Below are 22,017 nucleotides of genomic sequence, written 5' to 3'. Positions count from 1 at the left end.
CTTCAGGGAGACTCTCTGGTGATCTGTGTTACACAGTAAGGTGTTAAGATGAACGAGAAAATGATGTGCTAAATTGCTGGTTCAGTGCCAAATTTCAAAACAACAGAGCCTTTGACAAATTTTCATTTAGTTAAAAGGTGTGGTTGGTACTATGGAACAAACAGATTACCAGAGTTGATTTGCTTGGCTAAAATGTGTCCAAAAGCAGCTTGTTGTGGAGTACAGCACTGACTGAAAATCCTCTCTTAGGGTGATGGGGTGCCACCCATGCACTGGCACAGCTCTTAAGGTGAACAGAATTTGTGTGCTGTATCCAACAGCCTAAGCAGCAGAAATGCTGAGTGCATTTCCCATGCCTTTGGGGCTTCTCTCATACTCTGCACTGTAGAGCCACTGTTGCTATGGGTGGGTGCATTTCCCAAGGTGTGGAAGCAGGACTGGATTTTCAGTCAATAAACTTGGCCTGCTCCCAGCACTCTGCCTTGTCTGTGTTGAGCTGCCATGCCACAGCTGTAGTTACCTGACTGTTGTTTTATTCAGCAGGCTCTGGGGCCAGTTCTCCTTTAACATCTCCATCATCCCCCACTCCGCCCTCCACAGCAGGTATGTTCAACAATCATTACAGTTTTTATCTTTTTTATGTTGTTTTTTACTCCCCTCTGCCCTCAGTGGTGGTGTTATTCCCAAGGATGATCAGATGATGGTTTTCAAGGATGGAACACGGAGATGTCAGTTACCTTGTGGCAGCCTGAGTGTGGGCTTGTGCTCTCTTTTGAGGGTGGCAGAGAACCTTTTTGTAACTATAACCTTTCTGAGATACACATGATATGATTTACCCAGGGTGGACCTGCTTGCTTTGAAGTCTGTGTTACTCCAGGCCTACCCACATTGCAAATTTCCAGGCATTTTCTGGGCCTCATGGTGCAGCATGCAGTTGTTCTGGTGTTAATGGTCTGCTGACTCTGAAATACTGCTTTGTTCATCCCATGTTTCTTTGTTCTTTTTGTTCCTGTACTGCTGTGATTTATTTTCAGGAATTTTAGGTGTGACAAATTCAGTGACTTAAGCTTCATAAATCTCCTCAGTTCTGCTACACTCCATTGATAACCCAGTAGAGTTTGTAGAAACAAATCTAGAAACAAGACTGATTTGGGTTAAAAATAGTATCTTTATTATTTTTGGACAGTTCTGTTTTTCAGTTTGCACTTTCTGTGCAGAGAGTTTTGCTAATGTTTAAGACAGGGGTGGGAAGTGGGAATCTGCTTGAGTGGGCAATAGAAATGCTCTGAAAGTTTAATTACAAATCTGAATATTGAGCAGTAGTGGATATGCTTCAGTCTGAATGACTGGAAGAGGAGCACTGGCCAATATAAATTACAAAAGATGTTAACAGAATGCATTTCCAGAGAGGAAGTCACCATTTTTTATGGTGACTCCTGCCATAGGATTTCTAGTCCCAGGAACTTTCTCCACAGCACAACTCATTAACCAAAGCAATGCAATCAAATTTGTCTTTGCTGTGGATAGTCTTTCAAAGGACACTGCAGTCTGTGTGATGTAATTCAAATCAGTCATGCTGAAACTCAAATTAGTAATTTCTCCTTCAAGTTGAGGGCATGGGAAGTGTGTATTGTAGGAACTAACTTCCCAGTTAGCTTAAGCAAGATAATGACTGTTACTGTGTTGCACAGTGACACTGCTATTGCACTGACTGTGGTCTGGAGAATTTGTTGCCAGTTCTGCCAGGGCTTCCATAAGGAAGTAGCTGAAATGTGGCTCCAAAATGGACAGATGTTTAGAAAGCATTTTTCCCCTATAAAACTACTGTTTAGTTATGTTCTGACTCAGACTTGCTGGAACTTGGTTGAAAGCTTTCTCAAGTTTTAAGCATGGGATGCAGGTTTATGTGCAGATATGGGTCAAAATAGCGCAGGTTTGTGCTCAAAACTTGTCTCGGTTCAGAGCATATTGTCACAGTGTGTTTGTTGGTCATCTTGTGCCAGTGTGCTCCTGGTGACTTGTGGGGGTCACCCCTGTGTGACAAGGTGCTGGTGGCCCTGCTTGTCCTCACACGGGGGCTTGCTTTAGTGAGCTGATGGCTGGGCGCTGTTTATGAGGTGTAAAGCCAAGTGTCACATTTTCAGGAATGCTTTTGTGAGTAGAATTCATAGAAGAAATTTCAGATATTAATTCTGAGAGAAAACTAGATTTTTTTTCACCAGCAGTGTTGTAGTTTTAGCTGTTCTAGGCAAGTCTGCTTTTACTGCCATGAGGAGAGACACACTGGTCCCATGGTAGGATTTTGTTTGTGACAAGTGATGCATCTGCAGCTTGCATTTCTCTCTTCTGATTTCCTTGTATTACTAAGGATATTTACCTCTGTACCAAAACTGCTTGTGGGTGTCAGTGTGATGAGATGATTCTCAAAAAGGCATTGAGGCTTTCAGTCTGTCTGTCTCTCTGTCTGGTTTGGAATGGCTGTGTTGGAACTGGGGCCTCTCAAAGCATCCTGCTGATACAATACCATGACAAAACTAAGGCTGGTGAGGAAAAGTGCCCTCAAGAGAAGCTTTGCTCCCATCCTGGCCTGTAACTGTTCATGCATGGTGTGGTGTGTGAAGAGAGAGACACTGACCACAGGGGAAGGGCTCCAGGCTGGCCTGCCCTGGGGAAGGAACCCTGGGGAAGGAACCTCCTGCAGGGGTTTCTCATGTGTTGAGAGGTTCTTTGTCTCTGCACAAAGGCATTGAGAGGCTTGGCTTGCAGCAGAGAGCTTGGGAGAGTGGGTGGAAGCCAGGAATGAAACCATGGTTGGCTTCTGCTGTGTGATGGCAGCTGCAGGGCTGAGAGCGTGAGGGGAAAGGTGCCTCTGGAGATGTTGGCTCTCATGGGCTGTTCTCACTGGTGAGAATGTTCTGGGCTGGTGGTGCTGCAGGTTCTTGGCTGAAGAACATTTGCAATACATTGTTAGATCATGCAAGTGACTCTAATGTAACATCCTGTGTTTCTGACATTCTCCTGCTGTGGTTCTTTTTTTCCCCCCCCAATTCTTTGCTCCTGCTGTGAAAATCTGTTCATTTTCTTTGTGGCTGTGAGCAGTGGCTAGGATCAGAAGGGCTGCAGAACAGTGTGGTATGGGTTATTTAAAATTTCATTGAATATTTTCTAAATCAAATAAGCCCATAAGATACAGCAAGATCTCTTTCAACAGAGACAAATTTAGAGGGTGTCACTTTTGCTTCTCTGGACTTACCTGCAGGAACAGTGAAAGAATTGTACTTAACAATCTTTTTCTGTGCCAGTTGTTCTGAATCCTTCAGTATGACGTGTTTCATTGGCACCCTTATGGTGCATCTTTCCTGCCCCTCACCTTCCTGTAAAACAGGTGGAATGCTTTAGGAAGTGCTTTTCCTGGGTGTCTCTGACCACAAGTGTGAATACAGGTGTTGATACAGCAGGAAGTGTTTCTTGAACTGAATGGATTTCGTCTTCTGTGGCCAATCTTCCTGCAGATTTCTTTCTAAATCTCTCTAAATGCACTTTAATCCTGTGGAGCTTGAATTATGGCATGTGCAACTGAAAGCATGGATGTTGTATTTGTTATCAGGTATAATAATGCTTAGAGCATGGAAAATTGTTGTTCATTTTTCAGAATTGAGTGAAGTATTGTAAATGTAATATGAAATAGTCAATCTGCTGTCCTCATATTTGTCAGTGAGTAAGAATGTATTGACTTCTGTACTAACTTTTCAGCTAACAGTGTCTGTTTTTCCTACTTTGACATGAGAACTGGATGATTAACTTGTGTCCTCTCTCTTTCTCTGCTGTCTTCAATAGAGCATGCATCATTTTGAACGTGAATTTTCGGAAAAGTAAGCTAATGCTGATTTATCTCTTTAAAGATGCTCTGTTTCTGAATGGGAAAGTTGGATGCAAATCTTGAAGTTGCTTAGTATTGGGAGGGAATAGAAGAAAAAAATCTGAATGTTCTTACAGATTATTTTAATGAAATACAGCATCTTTAAAAACTATCACTAAAATTATTTTCTTTGTTCACATTCCATTCTCAGCCAAGTTTTTAATGCTGTTTGCACAATTGCTGTCACTTTAAATTCATAATTAAGTTTTTGTTTCAATTCAGGCATCAAGTTTACAGCATCTGATTTACTTCCTATTCCTTTTAACACACTCTTTTAACAAAAATGTCCCTGTAAAAACCCTTGGTAAGTTCTTGTTTGAGTGTTTTATTCTTACAACTGCATGAATGAATAAAATGTGTGTTTGCAGGCAACATCCTTCAATGTATGTAGTGGAAAGGCCTGGTGATGGCTAAGCACTTGTTTCAAATGTTTTTTCTAGTAAATACAGGAAAAGATTTCACTGTAGGGCAGAACAATTTCCTCTGTAGATGTAAATGTGTATGAATGCATGTGTATGAACTCAGATATCTTTTGCACCATTCGTGTCAAGGAGGGAAGGGCAGCTTGGTGTTGGTTACCTGACTGAAGTGAATGGATTTGAAGATTTTTGAAGATTTCTTAATTAACAGGTTCAATATGTAAGGCTCATAGCTAGCCAGATGTCATTCTGAACCCTGAGTGTATTTATGTCTCACAGCAGAGCTCAAGTGTGAGGTGCAGTTTTCTGTTAGCAGTCTCCCAAGAGTTCAACTGCAGCTCAATTTCAATAATAGTGAGTCCTGAGGAATTTAACAGATTTCCAGGAAGAAAGGTGATCTCTGCCCCTACATCCCTGTCTTTTCTACTCTTGTAAAATAACCAGACCAAAATTTGAAGATAGCATGTGGAATATTGGCCTACTAATACTTAGTGATCCAAGCATTTTGTGTCTTTTTTGCCCTCTGTGTGTTGAACATGTGCCTTCTTTCACCACATTACCACTGTATTTGTATTCCCTGGCCACTGCTTTTGTGGTCATTCCCTATTGCATCTTGTACAACTCCTTGCATAGTCTCTTTCAGCCTCACCTTGCAATTCCAGACAAAAATCTTGTCTTTGTTCTCTGCAGTTCTTGCATCTCTTTGATGCATTTCTTTTGTGATGAGCTGCTCTTGGTGCTTTCACAGCAGTTTGCATGATCTGTTTGGAGGAAGGTTGGTGCACCAGTCCTGCTCTGACCACTTCAACCACTAAATGAGTTCTTGGACTGCTCTTGGTCTTATTCTTCCTTTGGACAAGTGCCAAGTTTTTCTTTCCTGGCATCCATCCACAAGAGAAACAGGACTCTAATGCTGGGAATGTTTAGTCAGTATTTCTAACAGTAAATTGATGCACATCTTTGGCAAGTGTAAAAAGCAGATTTGCAGAAGTTAGAAGGCCCCAGTATGTAATTTATTTCAGCTTGTGCTGTCATCCTGTGAAGTTTTGGTTACCTCAGAAAGCAGTTGATTCACATACAACAGGCAGGTTAAATTGTTTCAGTTGATCTCTGGCGTTTCTATTAGGACTCGAGTATTTCCTCTGGAAGGGAAGACAGTGAAGATGAGCTCAATGTGTACTTCAATGCTTTGTTTTTACAGAAGGCTTTTGTGCCAATGAGAATTTCTCCTGCAGAGCTGGAAGTGCTACAGTCACAGCACACATTAATGTACACTGCCAAAACTGGATGCTTTATGTGAATACTCTGCATTTTGAGCTTGCTCTCATATGGGAAAAGTCTTTCTTCAAAGATTGGTACCAATAGAAAATGAAGGAGTTTTGAATTATGTCTTTCATCTAGTATAACTGCTTGTTTTAATAACAGCAGTTCTGTTTTTACTTTACTTGTTAGCCTAAAAACAATTGTTGATGAGGAATTGACAGACAAATGGAGCACAGAGAACTTTTGTCTGCTTTTTTTTCTGTAGTTGAGCTTTATCCTTCATCAAATCCCTTTTGAGTCTGAGTGGCATAATGTTACATAATTACTTGATATTTGCTCACTTCTACTTGATATTTGTTCACTTCAGGGACAACAGTCTCTTGGTTGCCTTCATGTTGTTTTCCTTGCCCAGTATCACAGCTCTTGCCATTTACCAGTATATTCCTCTTTGTAGGTCAGAGCTACTGGAAGCAAGTGTTACTAGGTGCCATTTGTCTCTTCAGTCTTCCTATGGCACAACTCATGATCTAGATTAGAGTTCAAATTCGCTGCTGAGCAGTACCAGGATATTAATCTTTATGTCCCTGCTCCTTCCAGAACATGAGACAGGATGGCCCATTGTTATTTGACTGGTGTAGCAGCAGGGCTGCACAAGATCAGGGTGTTGGGAGAATGCCTGGGGTGAATGAGGGAATCCATGAAGTGCCAGGAACAGCTCCCTGCAGGCCCCCACTGCTGGAGCAGCTGCACGTTCCACTGTGGGCTCTGGCTCCCCAGGGAGTCAGGATGTGCAGGCTGAGGTTGGATGAGAAGCAGAAAGTGGATGTGGCAGGGACAGAGTACAAAGGTGGCAACAGGAGAGGCAGGCTGGAGGTGCGTGTGACAGTGTTGTGATTCATTCAGTCTGTCAAAACAACCATGTGTTACAACATATTTGGACAAAGTCAAACAGAACTTTGGAAGTGTAAAACACTTCCAGAAAACTCTATCTGCAGTTAGTACTCTAAAAATTAAGTATAATCTGGCCAGGCGAAATGGTCATCACAGATACTACAGGGATGTGGTTCTTCATTCATAGGATTGTAAAGTGAGCTATGTAAGTAAGAACAGGAATTAAAATTTGCTTCCAGTCCTTGTTGCTGTTCATGTCCCACAGAACATGAACAGCCTCACTAGGGACAAGCAGGAGAAGCTGAACCTGGGAAGTCCCATTCAGTGATCCCTGTTTTCCTTGGCGCAAGATCACACCTGAGTCACGTTTTGCATCTGAGTCCTGAGGCCCTTCAGGCTTCATTTCAGAGGTATCTCAGATGCCATGACATCTCACCTGCAGATAGAGGGACTGGATCACTTTGGCATTTTTCCATCTGTTCTGTTCTTCACACTCACTGGCATTCGAGGGATGACGGGACTAGTGCAGGACTGAGCAAGTCCAGCCACGCAGCCCCTGGGGCAGGACCTGCCTGGCATAACCAAACTCCACCTTCTCTCCCGAATGTCTCAGGAGCACCGTCCATCCCGCCAGCCCCGCCGCCGCCGCCCCCGCCGCCAGCAGCTCCGCCCCCGGGCTCAGAGGGGAGCGCGGAGCCGCCCCCGGCCCGGCCCGAGGTCAGCGCCAGCCGAGGAGCCCTGCTCAGCTCCATCCAGAACTTCCAGAAAGGAACCCTGAAGAAAACACAGACGTGCGACCACAGCGCCCCCAGGATCAGCTGAGGCCGCGGGTCACGGCAGGATTCAATTCCCTGTCCCCTCCTGAGCAGCACTGAGCACTGCAGCTCCCCTCTGCCCGGTTCCAGCACTGCCTGCCCGGGCTGCTGTGCCCCGCTGGGATGAGCACTCCGGTCTTTACTTGGCTGCAGGAACTGGGTTCTCCAGCTACAGCTTCAGGGGAACAGCAACTCCTCTGTAGCTGAACAAGAAATCTGAAATAGGAATGACCATGATGATGGTAAATTAATGCATTTTTCCTAGCTCCATTCCACCCCATTTTTCAAATTACAGGAATGTAGTTTTAGTCTGCTCAGTTTTTCAACTCTTTTCACGCACTTGTAACTCATCTTAATTCTTGCTGCATGGAGTCAACAATTTGTTTTACATAATCCAACCCTTGAAACATACTGCACAGGTGAGGGAACTGGAGAATTAAATCTTATTCCCACCATGTTTTTCTGGTGGAGTTAAAATGCTGTCTCATGAAGCTTGTTTAAATGGACATCCTACCTGCAACTCTAGGAGAAAGTGTTTTTAAATGAGGAAGCAGTTGAAGTGTGAGGTTATAGGGCACTGGGATGTTAATGTTGATTTAATTAAATGAAAAGTTACTTCAAGTTAATTCTATCATTTAAACTTTATTGCAAGATCCTTTTTGATTTAAAACCTTAAACAAATTGCACTTTAAAGGATTATAGATAATCCATTTTTTTAAATTCAAGTACATCAGTGTTTGTTACTATGCAGAGAATGTCTGTACAAAGTTTCATGTAACCTGTGATATTCATTTTTATTAAAATGTTAATGGAATTCCTTCAGCAGCATGTGGTGGGTATGTTCCAGTGGGATTCAACCTCCAAGCCAGACCTCCCAAGAACTGAGCAGCATCCTGCTAAAGGAAATACCCTGGGGAGTGTTCCTGGCTCTGCAGAAACAGGACCCCACTCTTCTGCCTTACAGAAGATCCTCTGCCCCCATTTACCCGGGGGGCAGAGCAGCCCCTGCTGCACAGGCCCCTCCAGGCAGCTTTCCCTCTGTATCAGGAGCTGCTGAGGGAGGCCTGGCAGAGCTCCCTGGGATCTCCAAAGGCTGCTCTGAATGTGTCCCAGCTCTTCATACACACTCCACAGACCTGCTGCTTGGGCTCAGTGCAGCTGAATAAACTCATTTTGCATTGCAAGAGCTACAGGAAGAGTGTGCTGCTGTCAGCCCAGGTGAGGAGTTAAAAAAAAAAAAAAAAAGAAACCACAAAAAACTTGAATAGTAAAAGCAAAGCATCTGGGCATTTTTTTAATCACTGTTATGTGGCAGGTAGTAAAGAAAAATCAGGTATTGTTTCCCCTCACATCGTGGAAAGGTTCAGGATCTTTATTTGAGCTCTTGTACAGAAGCCTTTCTGCAAGTGCAGAGTGCTCTTCAAAGCAGACACAGCCAGCATCTCCTAACCCAGCCCTGGGCTGCCACAGCCTCTGCTGCACTGAGGGCTGGGCTCCAGTGATCAGCCTGATCATTGCTCTCCAATGAGCCCTGCAACCACAGGCTCCTGCAGCTGTGCAGCATTCAAGGCCTGCTCCTGCCCTCTGCAGCTCTGCCCTCACTCACTGCTGCAGCAGCTTCAACACAGCTCCTCTGGCACTTACAAGCCAAGAAAAGCAGAGGATTTCCCCTCATGCTGAGTTTACAACAGGGTTTCTCCACAAACAGCAGCACTGACCCAGCTGTACTGTTGAACAAACAAGCATTACCACATGGTTGCAGACAGAAAGTGTGGCTTGGGGGGGTAACCCCATATAAATATTTTGGGAGGTCACTATACTTTCCCCACTGTACAAAAGATCATGGAGCTTATACAACAGTAATTATGCATACAACATGCCCAACACCAAGAATGCCTTGTAGAGCAGGATTTTAAAACATCTATTTACAACTTATATATTCAAAGTTTTTTTCACTGCAAATACTATATCCTTCACTTGAGGTATGCTGTTATCCTCTAAGATTTTTGCATAAGGCATGGGGACATCAGCACCGGTGACACGCACAGCTGGAGCATCCAGGTAGTTAAAGGCAGGCCCTGAAACAGAAGACAGTGTCAGGTTGCCAAGTACTATGCTTTTATCTTGATTCAATTTCTGAATCTTACTCTATTTATAAACAATTTTGTTCCTGTAGCTCTAATATTCCAGAAAGCAGTGTTCTGGCTTGTTTGTGTTCATGCACTCTGGGGTTTGGTCACCCACCCCGTGAAAATCTCCAGGAGCTCCACTCCTCTGATGTAACTCTAACTCTGCTTTTGCCCGGCTTCATCAAGAACAATCAGGATTTAGAGTAGGGAATGAGATCAGTGTGCTGTGAAACTCAGTACCTTCCATGATCCTGGCACAGATTTCAGCTCCAACTCCAAACTGGGGCCAACCTCCTTCTACAGTGACCAGATGGTTTGTCTTGACCACGCTGGCTTCCACCGTCTCCATGTCCATCGGCCGAATGGTTCGCAGGTTTATCACCTGGGGAAAGGGAGAGGGTGAGCCTGGCAGTGCCCTGAGCCTGGGAGCTGTGCCCTGAGTGTGTGCCCTGAGAGCTGTGCCCTGAGCCTGGCAGTGCCCTGAGCCTGGGAGCTGTGCCCTGAGCCTGTGCCCTGAGTGTGTGCCCTGAGCCTGGGAGCTGTGCCCTGAGCCTGTGCCCTGAGAGCTGTGCCCTGAGTGTGTGCCCTGAGCCTGTGCCCTGAGCCTGAGAGCTGTGCCCTGAGGGCTGTGAGTTGTGCCCTGAGCCTGTGCCCTGTGAGCTGTGCCCTGAGCCTGTGACCCACCACTGCTTGGGTACAGGTACAGGGCCCCTCAGCACTTCAAGCTGTTCTGACTCCAAAGACAAGACTTAATAATTAATTTCTGACTCAGAAACATGAACAGCACGTGCTGTTAGGGCACTTGCAAGTATTAAGACTGTTGTAGGTAATACAGTGAAGTTTTGCAGAACTTGAACAAGTAGATGCTACTTTTTCCCCTACTTTAGAGAAAGAGAAAAGTAATCCAAACCTCACTCACCTCACACTCTACACCTTCTTTAGAAAGTACAGCAGCTGCTTCCAAACAATGGCCAACAGGTCTCGAGTGTGCCACTAATGTAACATGAGTTCCTAGAACAAAAACAAGAGTAAGAAAAAACCTCTTGAGATTTAAAGCTTTTTTCCAGACTTCAGGCTCCTTGCAAGGTAGCATTAGGATTCACTTGTAAATTTTAGGTTCTTAGATTTATTTGAAATACCGAGCCCAGGCATAGTATGAAGAGAGGAAGGACCATGTTAAGACACAAATTTTGCCCTTGAATCCAGGGAACTGGAGAGGTATTTAATATAGTTTTCAGATTATCCTATTCAAATATTCATATAATTCAGAGGTAAATTATGAAAAAGTGGGCAGAAACACTACAGTGATCTCTTTTTGCATTTTTGACCAAAGTCACATACTTAGGTGAGGAAAAAGCTGTTTCAGCCATCACCTGCCCAATCTGTACTACAGAACAAATCCTTTATGGAATCCTTTAGAAGGGTATGGTTTAAGCTGAGATATGGACAATCAGGTAATATTTCCTTGTAAGGGCAACAGAATATGAAACCACAACAGTGGATAAAAGAACATTTGAATACTTAACATTTGAAATACTTCTTTGTACCCTGAATAGATGAGTGGTTAAGAAAAGTCTCAAAGGATGTCAATTAATAAGGAAACAAATGCATTCTCAGCTTACCTTGCTTTTCTATTTTAGCTTTCCCAATGGGAACAACAAACTCCTTTGACTGTGCCTGTTCAGACATTTCAAAGGGAACACCATAGAGTAATTCACTTTCCAGCACCACAACTAGAAGGAAACATACTTGGGTTAGTGTGCACAGCTGCAGGCACAGGCCTCCACTGACCATTAACAGTCCTGCAGCTCAAGACAGCAAACCCACCCAGGCAACAAGAGAGTGAGGACTGTTTGCAGAAGGAATTAAAAAAAAAGTAAATCTAAGTTTTTACTTCAATAATGAATTATTTAAAAAACTTCTACAACTACTCTGAAATGAGGTGAGCCATTTTACTTTTGGTACATGACTGTACAATCACTAGTTTTAGAAAGGTCTCATATTTTTAATTACTGTTTGTGAAAAAATAAAGTCAAAGGTTGCCCTGCTCTTGAATAAGGACATTCTGAATTTATAATTTGAATTTCATGATCTATAAAATTGAGTTACATAGGCACCATAAATGCAGGAATGTAATGTAATATAATAATTCTCCTAACTCATCTTCACCCTTTTTAACCCCTTTATGACAGATTTGTAAATACTCTCAGGTTTCCTGGCTGATACCAAGCTAGCACTAAAACAGTGCACCTGGCAGCAGCACAAAATCAGTCTGCTGTTAGCATGGCAGCTAGTAAGGAAAAATCAGGTATTATTTCCCATCACATAGTGAAAAGGTTCAGGATTATTTCAGCTCTTTTACAGAAGCCTTTCTGCATGCTCAGAGTGCTCACCAAACCAGACACAGCCAACATCCCTTCACCCAGCCCTGGGCTGTGCCAGCCTCTCCTCAGAGTGAAAGATAAAAGCACAAATCCCTCTGTGTCCTTTTACAAACCCTAAAACTGCAGTAAACCAACCTTGAGTGCTCCAGGGTTTAACCAATCTTTGTTTTGTGGGTAAAACCAGCCATTCCTCCAGTGGGAGGTACTGCTATGAGCTGCTCGTGCCCACCTGGATTGTCATCCCGGATGGATGCTTTCAGCAGCCCTTTGGCATCCTCGGAGCTCCAGGGGCTGACGACTTTGAGGCCGGGGCAGTGGCCGTACCAGGCGGCGAAGCACTGCGAGTGCTGCGCGGCCACGCCCGCCGAGGCGCCGTTGGGGCCGCGGAACACGATGGGCACGGGGATGGAGCCGGCGGACATGTAGCACGTCTTGGCAGCAGAGTTGATCACCTGATCGATCGCTTGCATCGAGAAGTTGAACGTCATGAATTCGCACACCGGTCTCAACCCTGCCTATTAAGTGTATTGAAATGTGGGTTTTGACATAAAAACGGTTCAATTTTTAAAACCAGAAGTAGAGGAATGCAAATGTACAAACCATAGCAGCACCGACAGCGATTCCTGCAAAGCCCATCTGAAAGAGAAGGAAACGAAGGGATAAGGACCAGGGAGCAGCTAATGGAGGGATCACCAGGGTAGGAGAGAAGGCAGCCTCACCTCAGATATCGGGGTGTCGATCACCCTTTTGTCCCCGTACTTCTTCCAGAGACCCCTGGAGATCTGCAGGGTAGGAGCAAGGAGTCAGAGCCCGCCTGAAGCCCCTTCCCGGGCCGCCAGCGTCTCCCGCATACCTTGTAGGCGCCATCGTACTGTGCCACCTCCTCGCCCAGCAGGAAGACGCGCTCGTCCCGCTCCAGCTCCTCATCCAGCGCCTGGTTCAGCGCGTCCCGCACCGTCACCTGCGAGACAGCGGCGGGCGGGCTGAGCGGGGACCGGCTCCTCAGTCACCTCAGCCCGGCGGCGCAGTCACCTCAACGCCCGCCCGCCCGGGGCCGGACCCTTCCCTGAGGGGGCAGCCCTCCCCGCTACCTGTATGGCGGCGGGCGCGGACAGGCGGAGGCCCCTGCGCTGCTGGAGCCGCTGGAGCGGGGTCCGGGCGCCGCTGCCGTGCGGGGCGAGGCGGGCGCCCAGCGCCAGGTGCCGCAGGGCCGCCGCAGCCGCCGCCATCTTGCCCGTGTCCTCTCGCCCTGGGCCGCCCGGCCCCGCCTCCCCGCGGCTCTCGCGAGAGGTTCCGCGGCGCGCGGGCGGCGGCGAGGAGCGCGCGGCCTTCTTGCGCCACTTCCGGCACCGGGGCCGTGCGGGGACCCCCGCGGGGCCGCGCGTGGCGCGCGCCCGAACGCCCCGCCCGCGGCCCCGGCCGGGCGCGCGCAGCCCCGCGGGGACGCGCCCGCGGGCACGGGCCGGAACCGCCGGGCGGCCCCTGGGCGGCGGGAACGCGCGTCCCGGCCGCGCCCGTCCGCCCCGCCCCGTCACCGACCGCCGGGGCGGGGCCCGCCGGGACACTCCCCCGCGCCGTCCCCGCCCGCGCCGGCGGCTCCGCTCCGGGCTCGGGCACGGTCCCCGCCGCCGCTGCTGCCGCCGGGCTCCGCCTCAGCGCCGAGAGCTGCGCCCGTGAGTGCCGGGGCGGGCGGGGGGCGCGGGGCCGGGCCCGGGACTGCCCCGGCTCGGGGGGCGGTGCGGGGCGGGGGCCGCGGCCGCGGAGGGCAGCGCGTCACGGCGGGAGCGGGAGCGGGGCAGGTGCCGGTGCCGTGCCGGGCTCCCGGGGCCGTGCCCGGCCGGGCACCGAGAGCAGAGGCCCCGAGTTGGCGTGGGGATGGGACCTGGGGTGTTACGGGTCCCGTTCCCGGTCGGGCGCGGGTGATGCCCGGTGGGTGTCGGCGCTGAGCCCTGGCAGGGAGGCTCCGGACCGGGGCTTTGCTCGGTACCGGGAGGGGAGCGGGTCCCGCTTCCCCAGCGGGAGAGGAGCAGAGCTGGGGCTCGGTTCTGGGCGGGGGTCAGGCCGTGGGCTCGCGGGTCACTTGCGGGGAGAGAGCACAAGGGTTAATCCCAGCATCTTTGCTGAATCACGGTGATCCGGGGGAGAGTTCTTCTACCACCGTCTCGTTGGCTCTTCTGGGATGGAAGCGGGCACTTCCCGGCTCCTGCTGCAGCCCTGGACCCCACTCTGCGCTTTCCGGGGGGATTTCTGTCCCGTGTGTGTGCCAAGCCCCAGCTGTGTGCAGGGATGCTCCGTGTGTCTGACACCTGCCCGCTGCCAGAACTGTTCAGAGACATGTTCAGTTTCCTCAATGGAAAAGCACTGGCTAATATCACAGAAGCAAAGTACGTGGATAAACCCCAGTTATTATCACAGGTCCTGGAAGCTGAGTGCCCTGGGTTGCTTCAGCAGGACCAGGCTGGCTGTGAGAGTCCTCCTTTGAGTCTCTTATAGGAGGACCAAAGTTGTACTGGGATGTGGGCTCTTCCAACAAGAAGCAATTGAAATACAGGTTTGGAATCAGGCTTAAAACAGGATGTCATAGAGCTCCTTGGGGAAGGGATGGAAACTTTAGGAGCTTGGAATTTATAGTGAAGCAATTAAACATAAAGGAGTGAAAATGTTGAGTGGCTAGTGTGAGCGTTTTTCCGTCCTGCCTGAGGTAAAGACTGAGTATTAGTATAAAACAACCCAAGAAAAGTAAAAGCTAAGTTAACTTCTAATAAACTGCATTAGTCATGATAAACTTAACATGTGTAGAAGGCAGTAGGTGCTTTCTTTAGTGAAGCTGATCTGCTGAATTGCCAGAAGATTTGGTAACTGGTTGTTTTGAGAACGTTCCTCCTCCTCCTCCTCACTCCCCTGGTTAGGGTGGCACAGAGCTGGGACTCAGGGGTGCTCTGCAGACCATCAGCTCACTGTAGTTTGGTGGAGAACAGTGAGCACTGGTGCTGCTCAGTGTTTGTCAGTTCAGGTGAGTCACCAGTAATTTACAGTAAGAACTTGCCTTTCAAATTTTCTGACTGGCTGGGGAAGAGAGAGGTTGTCCCTGTACAGCATAACTGTGCTGGTGGATGGAGTTCCTTCTCATCTTGTGCGATCTAAGTGTGAGAGACAGGGAGCTCACAAAGGGGGTGAGTAGCTGAAATGCCAAGTGTATGTCAGAGTCTTACCTTGCTCTTTTTCATTTTTAAGTTGCCACTGCTAGAATTCCTTCCATCTCTCTATTGACATAGGAATCAAAGGTAACTCTTGATGTTAAACAGTCTGTGCTGTAATATTGATACCAAACTGCCCATGAAAGACTATTGCCACAAGTAAATCCCTTAATTCTTTTTTGAAAAACTAGGTGAGGAACATTCAGAGCAAATCAGGTGGTCTGTGCCTCTTGACCTACAACAGCTTGGTGTATTTCTGCTCCTCCTTTGAGTAACTGCACGTTGCACCTTTGCAGGGCTCTCTGCAGGAGTGGTGGGAGCCTGTAGTGCCAGCAGTGTGGATGAATGCCTGGCAGGGCTGCTGGCATCCCTGGCCTGAGTGTGTGTCTGTGTGTCTGTCTGTGTGTGTGTTTTCACAGGTGCAGACGTTCATCTGACTCTTAAATGCTTTCTTTGAATTTCAGCTTGCAAACTGGTTTGCAGCTGTGTTCTGGGAGAAGCCCTGCTGGAGTTAGTGGCACTACCTGTTGCAGCGGTGCTGCTGATAAACAGCCCTGTAATCCTCTGAGTCATAACAAATGAAATAAGAGCGAGCATTTTATAAATGCAGGTATCCAGTTTGGTGTGTCGAGTGTAAAGTGATGACCTGAGTGCTTTTCTTGCTTCTCACTGTGCCATTCCAGCTGTGGCTGTGCTGGGCTGTGGCAGCAGCCCCAGTGACCGTGTCCCTGCTGTGTGTCCCCTCCCTGCAGGCGCAGCAGTGTCACCACAGCAGGACTGTGGTCTGACACCATCCCTGCACTTCTGCTCCCAGCAGAGAGGGACATCCCGTTTGGCTGAACTGTGTCAGCAATTTGTCTGACTGAATTTCACTTTAAATATTCTTTTGTGGTTATCAAATGCAGGCTGCCTTGGGATATGGCTGTGTGTCATCTGTAATTTGCTGTCTGGACAGGAGTGGCTGTGTTGGCAAGCTTGTCCCTGCGTGCAGTCCACTGGTGTGTGACACAAGGACAGAGCTGGCTTGAGGCTGCCTGTGCTGGGGGTGGATGGAGTGTCTGCCCACCCCCTGGTGATCACTGTGTCCCGTTCAGGAGGATTTAAAGCATCATTGAGAGGGCACATGTCATGAAGGGTGTCCATCCTCAGCCTTGCTGTGGTGTGGTTGGTGAGTTCTTAGCTCAGGCTGTACCCAAACTAAGCTACTCTCACCTGTGAAGTTGTCTGTAAATTCAGAGCTCCCAGGCTGACAAGGGAGGTAGTGAAGGGTTGGGATCACTCTCAGGCTTTTTAGGATGGGCTCCTGGTATCTCCTTTTGTGTGGCACTCGCTCCAGCACTGGTTTGCCAGGGAGCTCTGTGTGTGCCTTGTGGCTCTGGGTCCTTACACAAAGGTCACAGAGATTTCTCCATGCCCCTTCTATGTTTAGGGTTAGGTTTGTTCCAGATAATTGCTCTTGTAAATTTTTCACTCTGGTATTGCACAGCAGTGCTGTGATCAAAGATTAAATCATGCCTTTGCACTGGCTTGCAGTGTCATCTCTTTCTTTCCCTGATGAAGTCTTGATTCATCTGTACTGGCCTTACATGCTGACCAAAATAGCATCATATTCCCTAGTTAAAATAACTGATGGACATCTCTGCCTTCGAAATATTCTGGATGTCTAATTTGAGTTAATTTTATTAAGACTGCAGATCTCTTCTGTCATGATTACTGGAGAGGTTTCTGGCTCGCTGCATCATTTCACTTTTGAGTGAGTGTCAGAAATCTGTACCAGTCTCATATGGTTTTAATGCCTCTGCATGTTTTCCTCATCTTGTACTTGAGCAGAATAACACCTTCAAGTGCTAGAATTTAAAAGGTCTGGTCTATTGCTCAAAGTTTACAAACTGTACTGGAGTGACAATTAAAAAAAAAACAAACCCCAAAAACCAAAACCAAACCAAACACCCCCCCCCAACAAAGAAACAAACAAAAATCCAACCCCCCCAAAAAACCGAAACAAAATGAAACAAAAAACCAAACAGCAAAACCGTGAAAGAATTGAGTTCTTGATTTGTGAGCAGTTTAAAAAAATAATTACAGAGGTTGGCAAAAGAGCTGGTGTTCCAGGTTTATCTGCTGCTGGGGGATGTGCTTTAATGTCCTCTCTTGAGGCATACTCTGTCTCTAATTTGTAAAAATAGGATCCTGGTATGACTTGTTCTGTATCTTAGTATTCCTTAGTCTTCTGTTGTTCTGACCTCACTATTTTCATATACTGATTTTGTTTTTTTACTCTTTAATCCACCTGAGATGCAGCTGGGGCTGTGCTTGTGCTGCTGGGTCCCCAGGACCTGCTGGGCACTGTTTTGCCCAGGCTGTGGACTTGGGCAGGGCAGCAGGGCACAGAGAGGTGGGATGTGCTGCCTTGTTCTGTGGTGAATGAAACCCACCTCATTTCCTAGGCATGAGAAGGGCAAGGTATCTTTTTTGGTTGGGAATTAACTGTGAACATTGAGCAGTTCTGCAGTGTGGGGCTGTGGCTTGGCTAAATCTCTGCTGCCTTTAGCTGGGTGGCTGCGTGTTGAAGTTTGTTAGTAAAGAGGATGGGACCAGAAGTCTTGGGAACTGTGTGGTCTTTTTAAGATGTAAAAATAAACAAAGCTGAGAAGCTCTACCCTACTTAAAACAGGCTGACCTAAATTTTCAGCAGTTCTAGCAGAGAGGCAGCTCTGGGCAGGGATAAAGGCTGGCTGATGACTGGCTTCCCTGTCCTTCCATCGCTTGACAAGGTTGACAGGCCACCTTTGGCACATCAACACTGCACTCTGAGGTCATTCACTTCTCCCTTCTTGAGCTGCACAGCCTGGCTGGGGATTTGCCTTGTGCTCCTGTGGACAGTCTCCTTGTTATGCAAGTCAACAGTTCAGCATCTTCTGGGAAGTCACAGCATGAATCTCTTCTCAAATTGCTTTTGTTGGAGTGTGTTGACAGCATGTTAGATGTCCTCTGGCTTGTCCCTACAGAGATTGCTTTTGAGAGTAGGTGTCTGGGAAGTCCTTTCATACTCTTTGTCTGTAGATTAATGTTCTTGCTATCAGTTGCAGTTCTCCACTACTGAATTATTAATTCTGCAGTGAGGGTTTTTTTATTCTTAGTGTTCATTGACTTTCATGCTTGATTTATTTTTCTGAGCAGTTTGAAACTGGAGCATGGGAATGTTGACTAATATTAACAGATCACATGTGTGACCTCAGAGGTGGCTAAATAAACTTTTTAAATTGGGAAAATGACATCTGTCTTTCAAAGTACTCACAGTTTCCCAGGTGAAAGGTTGCTTGTGAACATGTATTGCCCTCAGAGGCACATTGCTTGTTATTCAAGAAACCTGGGATGTTCAGGCAACTGGTGGAGTGGCTGTGTGTGCTCCAGAGGCACCTGTGGGTAATGTGATGGGAGAAGGAGGGAAAAGAGGGTTTGCAGATTCTCCTGCTAATGTGACTTTGTAGCTGAATGCTTTCCTGGCAGAGAGCCTGCCTTTGATTGGAAGGCATTCCCCTTGGTGTTCTTGTAGGTACTGACGGTCTGCCATGTTTTGTTCTGTGTTTGTGTGTGCTTTTTCCTGCAGGGAGATAAGAGTAGAGGAATTGTGTATCCTTTCAGCAGCCTCCTGTTAAACTTGGAATCCCACAGCTCAAGCACGTGAACAGATGGATAATGGAGACTGGGGATATATGGTGAGTGCAGGGGTGCACTGTGCACCACAACTGGGCTTCCAGGCTCTTGCAGCCAGAGTCCTTCCAGATCTGCCTGCACAGATCCAGAGCTTCAGTCATGAGAGAAGGGAAACTATGCCTGTTAGAACAGCTGTACCACAGCTTGCACACCTTCCCTGGAGTGCTGAACAGCTCCTGTGCACTTTGTGGGGAGTGCCCAGGTTCACATTTGCTGGGCACAATCAGCCAGGACTGAACTGATGCCTTGAGCTCACTGTTATCGTTTCCCTAACACAAAAGCTGAAAATAGTTTATGCTTTTTGCTTATTATTTTAAGGACGTCTGTCATTTTATTTATCGAGAAAAATATTTTTCCTTGTAAACCTTGTCTCAAACTAGACAAGCACATCTTATTTTCCTCCCCTTCTCATTCTGCTGCCATGCATATGTCTCTTTTCTCTGGCTGGCTGCAGTCCTGGTTGTTAGAGTTGATGGCCAGATGGGATTTATGTTCCTTTCTCTCTTGCTTCCTCATGTGCTATCTGGAATCTGATGCAGACTGGTTTGTGCTCTGCTCTCCACTTCTATGCAGCACGCTAATTTGTTAATAAATATTTCTTTTTGGAGTTAAAAGCTGAAAGTTCTTTTTCTCCTTGCCTGTTTTAATGAAGCCTCTGAGCCAAAGTGTGGATTATTTTGATAGTGAGCTCTTGGTTCTATGTTTAAACCTGCATTGTCTTCCTCTTTTGAGGGATAAAAAGAGGCTTAACGTTTGTTTGGCTGATTTTTTTCTTTCCTTTTTTTTTTTGGTTTTGGTTTTGTTCTAGAATGAGAGACATCTTGTGAAAGTAAGGAACATTGCTGGGCCTCATTCTGACTAACTTGTTCTTCAGGAAATTTCTCTGTTCTCATTTCCCCATCTGTAGAATAGGAAAAAACTTGGTGCCCGAATGCTAAACTTGATCCTGCGACAGTAGCTCAGTTGTTAAGATTTCTAAAGCATTGTGGAAATGTGCATTCTGCATGCTAAGTATCATCCTGTCAAGTTGCCAGTTGTGCCTTGTTGCTAGGTGCCTTGGATTTGTTCAGGTTTGAGCAGCCCTTAGAGGCACTGAACAGGAGAAGTGTGATTCCCCCAGTTTTCCAGCAGTGTTTGCTCTGTGTGTCAGCAAGGTGATCGAATCTTCTTGTTGGGGCTTGATAAACTCTGCAATTTCTCTCTTTCTAGATGACTGATCCAGTCACGCTAAATGTGGGTGGACACATGTACACGACCTCCCTCACAACTCTAACGAGATATCCTGACTCAATGCTCGGGGCCATGTTCAGGGGAGACTTCCCCACTGCCAGGGACTCTCAGGGCAATTACTTTATTGACAGAGATGGACCACTTTTCCGTTATGTTCTTAACTTTTTAAGGACCTCAGAGCTCACTTTGCCACTGGACTTCAAGGAGTTTGACCTGCTCCGGAAGGAAGCAGACTTCTATCAGATTGAGCCCTTGATCCAGTGTCTCAATGACCCCAAGCCGCTGTATCCTGTGGATACCTTTGAGGAGGTGGTGGAGCTGTCCAGCACCCGCAAGCTTTCCAAGTACTCCAACCCGGTGGCTGTGATCATCACGCAGCTCACCATCACCACCAAGGTCCACGCGCTGCTGGAAGGCATTTCAAACCACTTCACCAAGTGGAACAAGCACATGATGGACACCAGGGACTGCCAGGTGTCCTTCACCTTCGGGCCGTGCGATTACCACCAGGAAGTGTCGCTGCGCGTGCATCTCATGGAGTACATCACCAAGCAGGGCTTCACCATCAGGAACACCCGCGTGCACCACATGAGCGAGCGTGCCAATGAGAACACAGTGGAGCACAACTGGACTTTCTGCAGACTGGCACGGAAAACAGATGACTGATTCTGACTCCACAGGAGCCACTTCAGTGATTAGCAACTTCATTGGACAGTGAACCCAAGAGAGTCTGGATTTTGACTAAAGCAACAATATGGGCTTTTTTTATACGACTATTTATTGTTTATCAGTGAGGACTGGAGGAGTTTCATTCTCTAGCAGCTCTGTTCTTTTGTCCAGTTCAGAAAAAAACCGTGCATGTGCCTGTTCAGTCAAGACACCTTTTTGTTTGAAAGAGGGAGTCCGAAGAATCAGTACAATAGGGTATTTTGTGTCATTAACACAATTCTCTGACTCGACTCAAAGTGCTAAAATTACCTCTTGTTTAAATGGTTTCTAATCCATCTAATGCTATGACACTGGGAGCAAGAAACAAAGATTTTAAAATGCAGTTTAGGGAGAAGCTGCTATTGTGTAGACTAATTTAGTTTCTAAATCAATAAACAGTATTGTAATATTCTAGGAAAACAAATCCCACCCTTTAAAAGTACTTGATAAGTACAGTTTCTTACAGTTATGACAACTGTTTCTTTCTATGCATATAAATCAAGCAACCAAATATTATCTGTAGCCATGGAAATATGATTACAAATATTTATATTGGATTCTAAATGCAAAATGTCCCTGTGGTAGAATTCATATTTTTAATGCCTGGTGCAATATTATTCCCAAGTGTAATGCCTGCCAGAAGAAGCTAATAAAAATGTGAAATACAGAATACTGTTTTGTATTTTCTTTTTGTCTTTTAGAATTCTCATACTTAAAAAAAACCAAACCCAACCAAACAAAAAACCTCCCACCCAAATCCTGATTTTTTGTGCTGTGGAGTAGTTGGGGTATTCTGGTAGGGCCCTGGATTCTTCCATTAATGATGTAACTTGTTCCTTTTTATGGAATTAGTTGATTATGTTAATGAGTTGATTCAAATGTCTTCATTAGACACAAGACAAAGCTTGTTTTCTGAAAACTGCTTTAGATTGATAGACAGATGGCAAATATTTGTACTGGCTAAAGGGATAGGGATGGAGGGAACACAGAGCATAATACTTGTAGCTGCTAACAGAGTTGCCTGGTTTGTCAGCACTTCATGTAGTGACTTTATAAATAAATTCTAACTGAAGAATGGTTTTTCTAGTGATGTTCAAGTCACGGCACTCAAATTCTGTGGCTTAATTCATTTTCAAACAGACATTTCTACTTATCCTGGTCCCTTTGTCATAGTAATTAATAGAATTTCTGATTATGATCTAACTTGATTGCAGCTGGGAGTAAGGGAGTTGGTATCTGTTTCATGGAGTGGATCCTGTTCTCCCATGAAGTTCTTGTCCCAAGTAAGTGGGAGCTTTCCATCCCATATCTGGTTCTGAAGGCTGTCTTGGGGGTATTTCTCTGT

At 46.5% G+C, this 22,017-nt stretch overlaps 3 protein-coding genes across 12 annotated transcripts in view; 2 read left to right on the top strand and 1 right to left on the bottom strand.

Moving 5' to 3' along the window:
- Positions 1–8,129, top strand: part of PXK (PX domain containing serine/threonine kinase like) — a 33,034-nt gene extending 24,905 nt beyond the window's left edge. Inside the window, exons 17-19 of one of the 7 annotated variants that reach the window (XM_058032314.1) lie at positions 544–603; positions 4,142–4,223; positions 7,106–7,172. In XM_058032314.1, the coding sequence (XP_057888297.1) occupies positions 544–603; positions 4,142–4,197 (116 nt within the window). In that variant the 3' untranslated portion in view covers positions 4,198–4,223; positions 7,106–7,172. Of the gene's footprint in view, positions 1–540; positions 6,237–7,105 lie in introns of those variants that run through there. The other 6 variants (XM_058032313.1, XM_058032316.1, XR_009115086.1 and 3 more) reach the window with 6 other exon arrangements.
- Positions 7,930–13,049, bottom strand: PDHB (pyruvate dehydrogenase E1 subunit beta). The gene is made up of 9 exons (XM_058032317.1): positions 12,912–13,049; positions 12,674–12,781; positions 12,540–12,602; positions 12,421–12,456; positions 12,050–12,335; positions 11,059–11,169; positions 10,356–10,447; positions 9,677–9,818; positions 7,930–9,385 (listed from the first exon to the last, which is right to left on the bottom strand). Exons 1-9 carry the CDS (start codon positions 13,047–13,049, stop codon positions 9,240–9,242), a joined length of 1,122 nt encoding a protein of 373 aa, XP_057888300.1. The 3' UTR covers positions 7,930–9,239.
- A 372-nt stretch (positions 13,050–13,421) lies between these two features.
- On the top strand, positions 13,422–21,342 carry KCTD6 (potassium channel tetramerization domain containing 6). 4 transcript variants are annotated; one of them, XM_058031851.1, is made up of 3 exons: positions 13,422–13,493; positions 18,628–18,736; positions 19,944–21,342. In XM_058031851.1, exons 2-3 carry the CDS (start codon positions 18,710–18,712, stop codon positions 20,628–20,630), a joined length of 714 nt encoding a protein of 237 aa, XP_057887834.1. In that variant the 5' UTR covers positions 13,422–13,493; positions 18,628–18,709; the 3' UTR covers positions 20,631–21,342. The 4 variants fall into 4 exon arrangements, with proteins under 4 accessions (XP_057887834.1, XP_057887836.1, XP_057887837.1 ...); XM_058031853.1 differs by lacking the exon at positions 13,422–13,493 and adding an exon at positions 13,897–14,833; XM_058031854.1 differs by lacking the exon at positions 13,422–13,493 and adding an exon at positions 14,862–14,993.
- The last annotated feature ends 675 nt before the right edge of the window (positions 21,343–22,017 follow it).

Source organism: Melospiza georgiana, chromosome 11, assembly GCF_028018845.1.
Source record: "Melospiza georgiana isolate bMelGeo1 chromosome 11, bMelGeo1.pri, whole genome shotgun sequence".
NCBI lineage: Eukaryota > Metazoa > Chordata > Aves > Passeriformes > Passerellidae > Melospiza > Melospiza georgiana.
The sequence above is the reverse complement of the archived record's forward strand: the minus strand, read 5'-3'. Positions and strand labels throughout refer to the sequence as shown.

Bases quoted from the DNA above. Each gene is read 5' to 3' on its own strand.
- KCTD6 (XM_058031851.1), top strand. From the start codon at position 18,710: ATGGATAATGGAGACTGGGGATATATG. The intron at 18,737-19,943 runs GTGAGTGCAGGG...CTCTCTTTCTAG, and splicing joins ATGGAGACTGGGGATATATG to ATGACTGATCCAGTCACGCT.
- PDHB (XM_058032317.1), bottom strand. From the start codon at position 13,049: ATGGCGGCGGCTGCGGCGGCCCTGCGGCACCTGGCGCTGGGCGCCCGC. The intron at 9,819-10,355 runs GTGAGTGAGGTT...CCCTTTCCCCAG, and splicing joins AAGAAGGTGTAGAGTGTGAG to GTGATAAACCTGCGAACCAT. The intron at 9,386-9,676 runs GTACTGAGTTTC...CTTCTGTTTCAG, and splicing joins CTGTGCCAGGATCATGGAAG to GGCCTGCCTTTAACTACCTG.